Here is a 9658-nt window from a genome sequence, read left to right as displayed (position 1 = left end):
ATTTGCAGCCTTTATCAAACAGTGAGCTGGAAACTTGTGACCACAAGTGAGCCTCAAGTACAGGTAGCTCCAGGGAACATTTGCCCTTTATCAAACAGTGAGCTGGAAACTTGTGACCACGCCTGTGTACAGGTAGCTCCAGGGAACAGAGAAGGACACGGCTTTATATTTGTGTAACTAATCCAATCTTTTTTTTTATTATTGCCTCCACTGTCTGCCCGCTTCCGTACTTGTGTGTATCTTGGCCTCTTCTGCAGGGCACCTCAGTCTCCTGAGCACTGATGCTGGAATGACTCATCTCCCACAGGGTTAAATAAACTGAGTCTCGGTGAAGATGCATTGGAAAAACAAGTGTTTAGCAGCAAGGTTGTCGGATTTATAGAAAATCTCTGTTAATTCAGCAGCAGATTCAAGAGTGAACATCATAATCAGAGTTCATTTCCTCCATCTTACCGCATCATGTTGACTATTAAGTCATATTGAGCTGGTGATTAACGGAGCTGGGTCCTGAAGTTGAATCACGTTGGGATTTGGACACTTTTTGTGTGAATCTTTTTTCACTCTGGGTGTGTGTGTGTGTGCGTGTCCCGTCGGTGCTTTGGGCACAGCTAGTTGTGAGTACTTACCAAGTACAAATAGTCCCCTGAACTGGGACTATTTTGGTCCATAAGAGACAATGTTCTTCGGGCACTTTTAAGCTGATCAAGGAGAAAATGTACATTGAGATATATAGTCTGCCCTAATGGTTTAAAGTCCTGACTGGTTCTGACCTCTCAGGGTCTTCATCTGGTCCGAAAATATAAAGGCAGATTGATCGCATCTCACATTATGAAATATTTGTGGTACCAAATGAAACATGGTTTCTAAAATGCTTCATGAATCTGTCAAGGACTGAAAGTTGGAATGAAATATCTGGACAGATTCATAGACTTGTTTATTTATTCTCTTATCAGATAGTTCCTGATTTAACTGAAATTGAAAGTGAAATTTGTTATACTCCTATTTGTGTGATTTGTGTTAGATTGTGGTAATAACAGTAATAAAGCTCTTATTTTGACAGTGTCCCTCTGTAAGGCATGGCTAATAAGTAAATTGAGCACAAGCTATATTTGATGTTGGTCTTCAATTATGGGAATTTACAGTTAATCCAGTTAAGGAATTGGGGATTTTCTGGCCCCTCTCGGGTCTAAGACCTCAGGGCTCAACTTTACCCAGTTGTGATGAAGACTCAATATAGAACATAAGTATTTCAAATGAGAGCTGGCACCAAATGTAAGCTCAGATTTTGCGTCTTGTTTACTTGTCGGCTTCTTCTTGTGGTCAAATGTTTAAAAAGTGTGACGCTTGCTTTTGAGCAAGTGGTTAAGACACAAACATTTAACTGTAACATCCCCAGTTTGGTTCAGGTTCAATTCTTTTACATCCTTTCATACCATTATCTCTTACTTATCAATTATCCAGAAAAAACTAGATCAATTATCTTCATACATTTGCCATTTTTAGATCTTTACAACAAAATTAGGACACAGCAACTTGTATTTAGATTTTATCCAACAAATGATATGTGAAGCGTCTTTAGTTTAATTTAAAAAAGATTTTTATTGATTCATGTTAATATTTCCGCAAGTATATATTTCTATTGAATATTGTAATTAAATAATATGTATTCTAACTGCTGTAAAACAAGGAAGATTGTTCACAAGGGAAACTCTAATTCAGACAAGTTACTTTTTGTTTGATTAACTAAAGAACTTCCTCTTTATTACACACAAAAAAAAACAAGCTAAATATAAAACATCAGCAGGAAAACATTTAAACTCCAGTCGAAGAAATGACCCATCAGTCAGTAAGTTGTTTTTCTCTGCTTCCTGTATCCGCGCCAAGACAACATCGGATGGAGACGAGGAGACGAATCCTGAAATCAATACCTCTTGGACACAAATCCACCATTGACACCGTCGTCCGCCAACTTTCTCAACTACCCTCACGTCCCCAAAATGATTAAAACGTAAACAGCGTTTACAGTGGCACGTCCCGTCACTCTTAATTAAAGCCAGTGAGCTAATACTAAGTGAACTGAGCTTTAGAGGCTGCATTAACGGTCTTTGTAGAGGGGCCCCCTGCTCATAAATAATAGCTGTGCTGTCATGATGAACCTGGGATAGCCATTAGGAGATAGTGAGAGGTATCCGCATGTGTGGCAGCAGGCAGGCAGACGGACAGAAGGGATGACGGCGGGAGACACGATGGTCAAGGCTCTGCCAGGAGTAACCTTGGCAAAACCGAGTCTCACACAAATCATCCTACTCTCAGCCCTCCACCCTCTGATACTCCACATTCACCTCCTTCCTCTCAACGACCGAGGGATTCCCGCTAACCTTTGGCTCCTCTGGAGGTCACGTCTGGCCATTCCCAACGTCAGTGGTGATAATGGGCAGAGGATTTACTATTGATCATATCTTTCACCCGTCCATTCTGTGAATCAAGGCACAATGATGAAGGTTTCACTCTATTTTTGTCCGCCTGCTATCTATTATTAATGGCGCTCGCCAGCAGGAAAGGTTACACGCGTAACTGCTCTGCACAAAAAGTACAAATGTACAAGAATTACACAGCAGAAAGTGAAGGTCCGATTACGATTTGACACCTGAATGAGAAATCTAAACATCTTATCTTAAACATGCAGATGGGTTCAAGCTACACCTGAATGAGCACGCTGAAATGTTTTCCACAAATTAAAGCCACAGTCTAATAAAGGCACAGTAATTGTATTGTGTGTGCGGTGCTTGGAATGCTGGTGTGTCGCAAAATGTGACCTTCCGCGAAACAGATGCCTCGGGAAAACATGCCCCATCTTCTTGCTTCTAAAAACTACCAGTGTGGTGGTGCTAGAGATGAGAGCACAGATACAACGGCTTGGGCAAGTCCTCAGAATGGACCAGAGCAGCATAGTTAAGATGGACACCACCTGGAAGGTCATGGTGGCAAACTCTGACGGCCAAGCTAAAATAGATTGGGCGGGGGGGGGGCCCAACATGTAGCCCACACCAGGACGGGCCTGATGGAGGCAGATCGGATGAAGATGACAAAAAAAAACTAACTCGTCCTTTAATTGTTTGCCATTGTATTTCTGCAATTCGTCATTATTACTCGTATGGAGCATCTTGTAAATGTGTTTTTCAAGGAGCAAAAAAGTTCGTTAGCTTTTATTATTAAGTTTGTCGCTTTGAATTAAAACAGAAGATGAACTTCCCTCAGTTTATCTGAGTGGGGTTGTTTTACCTGAGCAGCAGCGTTGCATTGCTGCCGAACAATGCAGGAGATGCTGTGCCCCTTTAAATTGCCCACACTGCAGATGAGGTGAGGAGTGGTTGACTACACAGTGCGGATGGAGAGCGCGTTTTTTCGCCCTTCTCCATCAGCAGCTCGTCTCTTGGTATGCACGGCAATGCCCGACTGCAGGTTTGACTACAGCTTTAACCCAGCAGCAGCCCAGCGGCCACTGCTGAAACATCTCAGTCAGAAAAACCTCCTATTTTCACCTCAAGAAAAAAACACCCCCCCACCTCCTGCAGAGCTGCAGGTCCATTACAAAAAAAACACCCGCTTTGTCCATGTGTGCGGCTCTGGCTCGGTGCAATTGTGTGATCTCGCATCCCTGCCACGATTCTTTCATCCATGTCGTTACAAGTCAGTGTCTGAAGATGCTCGCCGTGCAGTGTGTGCGCGTGTGAGAGTGTGTGTGTGTGTGTGTGTGTGTGTGTGTGTGTGTGTGTGTGTGTGTGTGTGTGTGTGTATGGGACGCACTTGACTCTGCATGTGAGCGCATGTATCTGCAGCTCACACTCTGGACCCACCTCTAGGTGTTGTTTTCTGGCGTGTTGGTAAACAGGCGCGGTGACGCACGCACCCTTCATTTTTGGATCGTATATTTATGAATTTTTGCTATAATAAGATTTTCTTTGGGTTTTTTTCTGAGCCCCCTCCCCACCCTCGCCTCGCGGTGTTCCGTCCCCTCCCCTGCAGATGTTGAGCACCTCAGCATCAGGATCTGTTTTTACCTTTGCGGCTGTCTGCTCTGCAGCCTTGACACAGTGGAACAGCGGAGGCGCATCTTTCTGCTGATCCCAGCACCTTTGCTGGTTAAGGGAAGCACCAGCAACTCCTCGATCGGTTCCCTCCCACCCTCCCTTTTTTTTTTTTTTTTGCCAATCGCCATCCCACGGCTGCCTTGCCTGCCTGCCTGCCCGGAGGAAGAGGAGTCGGGGAGGGGGGGGGGGGGACGCGAGGACACACCCGCACATACAGTACCCGGTGTACACGGCGAGGATGCTGCAGACAACATGAGGTGAATATCCGCGACTCTCCCACATTGGAAAAATCCCTTAATTCTCTTTTAAAAACGCGTCTCTGCATGAAGTCAGAAGACCTGGTTGTCGCAGCGGGTTTTTCACCTTCCCGAGTCCAGCGGGAGCAGAAACTCATCCACATATGAAGAAGATGTCAGCAGGTATGTATGAGAAACGGATGAAGCAGCTTCTGTTCACCCATCATCTCATCTCTATAGTTTCCATTAAATGTCTTCTCTTTTTTTTTTTGTCGTGGCATTTAGGCTATTGCAGTGATTTACACTTCTTTCTATTCCATGACGATATCCAATAAACCCAGACTTATATAGTGTTTGATTTATGGTTCATCATGAGGCTTTTTCTCTTGTAAAAAAAACTGTGCTCCCACTCTGTGAGGGGGAGATGATGCAGACCAGAGATACCAGCTCTTTCTCCTGGAACCTATTTCCCTTCTATGGATAAATTATTTATGGATGTTTCTGAATATTTCAGAGACAGGCACCATTTCAAGACCAAAATGCTCCAACCCCCCAACTAAGCCGGAGACAGTTAACGGGAGGTATATGTGTGTTTGCCTGGCGTTGCAGTAAATGTTAAAAGTGTCTTGTACGTCTGTGGAGAAGCTGCAGTGGGTTGTCGGTGATATTCTAGACAGGATGCTGTCTGTATGAATTTGGTGCCTGCTGCATTGCCATATATCTATGCATGGCTTCACTGCATGAAGGTGTTTCCATTCATTTCATTGGATATCTGCCACAGCCGAAGATCAGTGCCCTCGTTTTTGAGCGTCTGTACGTTTGATGTGCCAGTTGGCCTCCAAATCTACCTGCACCGGGGCCATTTATATGCAGGGAGATTTGCTTATTTGCATATTCATTTGTCCGAGTCAGGAGCAGTATCGTCTGCCTCAAGTTTCCAAGAGCTGATTCCTTCTGGTATCGACTATCTTCTCGCAATAATCTGACTTTGATGAAGAGCGTGGCTTCATTTTCATCTATTTTTAACTGTTTTATCTTCAAGCTAAAGCAAAGTCCTGATGGGCCGAGCGGCGGCAGAACTGAGTGCTGAATCATGTCTCCGGTGTAACTGACCTTGTTGTCTGTCTTTGCTCTGTCTGTCCTAGATGCAGTCAGACCCTAGGTGACATCCTGTGGCCGTCAGGTCTGTACGGTGTTGAGCCCCCTCCCTCTCCTGGCCCCTGCCTGCAGTTCTTCAGGCTGCGGGACCCAGACTCACTGAAAAGTGCAGGCCTCCTCCCCCTGCAGAATGACTGTTGCCACAGGCGACCCCTCTGACGAGGCGGCTGCACACCCGGGGCACCCGCAGGACTACGACCCGGAGGCGGACCATGAGTGTTGTGAGAGGGTGGTCATCAACATCTCAGGGCTGCGCTTTGAGACGCAACTCAAAACCCTCTCCCAGTTCCCAGAGACTCTGCTGGGGGACCCCAAAAAGAGGATGCGGTACTTTGACCCGCTGAGGAACGAGTACTTTTTCGACAGGAACAGGCCCAGCTTTGACGCCATATTGTATTATTACCAATCAGGGGGCCGGCTAAGAAGGCCGGTTAACGTCACCCTCGATATTTTCTCAGAGGAAATCCGCTTCTACGAGCTGGGTGACGAGGCCATCGAGATCTTCAGAGAAGACGAGGGTTTCGTCAAGGAGGAAGAGCGGCCCCTTCCTGACAACGAGTTTCAGAGACAGGTGTGGCTGCTGTTCGAGTACCCAGAGAGCTCAGGTCCTGCTAGGATTATTGCCATAATCTCTGTCATGGTCATCCTGATATCTATTGTCAGTTTCTGCTTGGAGACCCTCCCCATTTTCCGCAACGATGAGGGTGAAATGCACAAGTTTCAAGAGCATATCTTTTCACCTGAGATAAACACCACAATCATCAGCTACACTAACACCTACTTCACCGACCCCTTCTTCATCCTGGAGACTCTTTGCATTATATGGTTCTCCTTTGAGTTCCTGGTGCGCTTCTTCGCCTGCCCCAGCAAGGCAGGCTTTTTTGGTAATATAATGAACATCATTGACATTGTTGCCATCATCCCTTACTTCATCACTCTTGGCACAGAGCTAGCCGACACGCCAGAGGATGGTCAAGCGGGTCAACAAGCCATGTCTTTAGCCATTCTCAGGGTCATCCGCTTAGTACGAGTCTTCAGAATTTTCAAGCTCTCTCGTCACTCCAAGGGCCTTCAGATTTTGGGTCAGACCCTGAAAGCCAGCATGAGGGAGCTCGGCCTTCTCATCTTCTTCCTCTTCATCGGGGTCATCCTTTTCTCCAGTGCAGTCTACTTTGCTGAAGCGGATGAGCCCGAGTCGCAGTTCGAAAGCATCCCAGATGCGTTTTGGTGGGCTGTGGTGTCCATGACAACTGTCGGCTATGGTGACATGGTCCCGACTACCATTGGTGGAAAGATTGTGGGCTCTCTCTGCGCCATCGCTGGCGTGCTGACCATTGCCTTGCCAGTGCCTGTCATCGTCTCCAACTTCAACTACTTCTATCATCGTGAGACTGAAGGTGAAGAACAGGCGCAGTACCTACAGGTCAACGTGCCCAAGACCGATTCAGAGGAGGAGCTGAAGAAGAGCCGGAGCGGCTCCACCATCAGCAAGTCGGACTATATGGAGATTCAGGAGGCTGTGAACAACAGCAACGAAGACTTTCAGGAGGAGAACCTCAAGACAGCCAACTGCACCCTGGCCAACACAAACTATGTAAACATCACCAAAATGCTCACAGACGTGTAATCGTCAGCTGTTTTCCTCCGCGTGACAGCGGGAACTTTGGAGCTGAGCAACTGGATGGGACTGGTGTTCGGCCTCCCACCTCAGGTGTGCTGGAAAAATCAAGGCAATAGAATTCAGGATGTTAATGATGATGCTGATTATGATAGACAGTGATTAATATGACATAGACCATTTGCTCACCCTGCGCTCATCCTGTCTTCACTCCTCACAACTTGCCCCTCAAAAACTCCAAGAGAGCAAAATCGCAAATTTTGTATTTCTGCATGGATTTGACTTCATCTGTGTGGCTGTTAAAAAAAAAAACCACGATTAAAAATGTCCTGCTCACTACAGTAGCCAACAGTAGTGCACAAAGAGAAAAGAAAAAAGGGAGAAATACTGCAAGATAAAAAATATAGTATCGCTTAAAGAAAGCAGCACAACACACAGCCTGCTTCAGTCCCCTGCTTCCTCATTTCCCAAGGTACACTGCTCTGCCCTGCGATATCTGAAGAGCCCTAGTCGCGCGCTACACATATGCTGCTTCCTGGAGCCAATGAAACAAAAAAAACTGTCTTCTGCTCCACCGTTCTAGAGATAGGAGGACATGTGAGCAGAAAGCCATCTCACTCCAGCGCTGATCTGGCCTGTGGGTGACTTGTGATGAGGTTCGTGGTTAAGTACGCCACGTTATGTTCAAGGATGAATGACAGCCATCAGCGCTACGCTTATGGTTCGACACCTTTTTTTCCCAGTAGACATCAGTATCTGATGAATGACTGAGAATGGCCTTGACTTTTCACTGCTTTGGTCTTACATGTACTGTATGTATTACAATGCAAGCTCCCCCTGCCCCTCCATTCACCCAAACTGGTCTTACTGCAGAGCTTTGAGGACAGCTTGAATGTCTCTTCTTGTTTTAGTTTTTTTGTTAGTTTTTCACAGTTTGACACACAAAGCACTTATTCATATAGATACGTAGGATAACTGTGACTAAACCAATAGCTGCTAGGTAGGTAGGTGCTGTTAGTAGTAAACGTAGTGAGTAGATAATTGCATGACATTTTTTAATCTGAACGAGAACATCCACTTGTTTCTCGACTGCCACTTGCTTCATCACACGACTGTATATTTGTCTGTACACTGCCTTCTATACAAATCCACGGTTTAAAACGTAATGCCTGCCGGTAAGCTGTTTTTTTCCGAAAAAAACCTAAGCTGTATGTTAGAGGATTTCTTAAGGAATCGTCATGAGGCCACATCCTCCGCGTAATGGGATGCGGAAAGCCTCGTCAATATTTACATTCCACGTAGACGTCATTGCTGTTCAACTTTCGCTGCCGCTGAGCGGAGATTTCAGGCGTTAAACTCACGCTCTAGTTTCGATCCTAGTCGTGGTAAACGTTGCAGCGGCGTCTTTTTCCTCACAGGTTTGTCACACGATCACGTCCTCATGATCAAAATAGGAACTTTTCTGGACTCGTGTATAGAATAATGCTTCCCCTAAACTGCCTTTTTATCTGGGTTTACGCTATTCTAGTGTTGCATGACCTCAAAAACATTCCTAGAAGCATGCGTTTAAGCTGAAAGAAGAAGCCTCCGAGACGGAAAAAAGTACAGTGATAGTGATATATTTATTTCCTATATATATATGAATATATAAAAATATATGTATACAAACAGAACACATACACTTTTATTAGAGAATTAAAAGAAACTTCAAACAACAATGTTTAAAGGGAAATGAGAGCCTTTCCACAATGTGCAGATCATTGCCATGATTTAAATTTGTATTGGTTCCGAGCACTGTTTTATCTTCTTCTGTTTCAGAGCCTGTTCAGACACTCAAAATATCCCAAATTTTTTTTTCTGTACTGTTGGATTATCCACTAAACCGGACATCAACCGGATAAAAACACTAGAGGTCAGCTTTTTAAAAAAGTTCCAAACTGCCTTCTGTGAAAGTAGTCATTGAAAGGCAGGGCGCTGCTCACCACCGTATCATCACATCAGAATATAAATGGAGTCTGGCCGTTCCTCTGAGAAGCCTCTGACGCCAGAAGCTCAATCTGTCTTCAAAAGTTGGCATCAAAACGTGAATTAGCTCCCGACTCTAGGACCGTGTCCAGCCGAGATTTCTTCCACCGTTTGCTCCCACGGCCACGGTGACAGTCAAAGGCAGTAACATCAATATGGGAAGTGATAATTAGCAGCAGTGTAGCAGATATTGGCTTAACTACAGGGATCCTCCGGGCGTCCGGCCTTTCTCCATCTGTCCGCGGGGGTGTCACAGATAGGTGGTGGATGAGGAGGACTTCTGTAGCAGCAGCTGTCTGAATGAATCCCGTCATGCCAGGATGTACATCTTTGTTCTTAGGGTCTCATTCTGCTCACTTCAGCCTCTAACCTGCAGTAGCTGACATGTTTTTTTTTACGCCATCGCTGCCAATGTGTGCTCAGGACGCCTCGTTGATCTGCCTGACGTGAGGCTTCTGAAGTCGACTCTGTGTTCAAATGTGGTTTTCCTGAAAGGATCTTGTTTTTTAGGAGGCATTTAGTTTGTATAT

The 9658-nt window shown here is 45.4% G+C and overlaps 1 protein-coding gene across 3 annotated transcripts; it reads left to right on the top strand.

The window, feature by feature from the left end:
* Window positions 1–4030: 4030 nt before the first annotated feature.
* LOC117761591 (potassium voltage-gated channel subfamily A member 2) lies at window positions 4031–7653 on the top strand. Of its 3 annotated transcripts, XM_034585614.1 has the most exons (3): window positions 4031–4510; window positions 4842–4908; window positions 5473–7653. In XM_034585614.1, exon 3 carries the CDS (start codon window positions 5616–5618, stop codon window positions 7110–7112), a length of 1497 nt encoding a protein of 498 aa, XP_034441505.1. In that variant the 5' UTR covers window positions 4031–4510; window positions 4842–4908; window positions 5473–5615; the 3' UTR covers window positions 7113–7653. The 3 variants fall into 3 exon arrangements, with proteins under 3 accessions (XP_034441505.1, XP_034441506.1, XP_034441504.1); XM_034585615.1 differs by lacking the exon at window positions 4842–4908 and having other exon boundaries at window positions 4031–4348; XM_034585613.1 differs by lacking the exon at window positions 4842–4908.
* Window positions 7654–9658: the final 2005 nt, after the last annotated feature.

This window comes from Hippoglossus hippoglossus, chromosome 5 (assembly GCF_009819705.1).
Source record: "Hippoglossus hippoglossus isolate fHipHip1 chromosome 5, fHipHip1.pri, whole genome shotgun sequence".
Taxonomy (NCBI): domain Eukaryota; kingdom Metazoa; phylum Chordata; class Actinopteri; order Pleuronectiformes; family Pleuronectidae; genus Hippoglossus; species Hippoglossus hippoglossus.
Note: the sequence above shows the minus strand (reverse complement) of the source record. Positions and strands in the feature narration are given on the sequence as shown.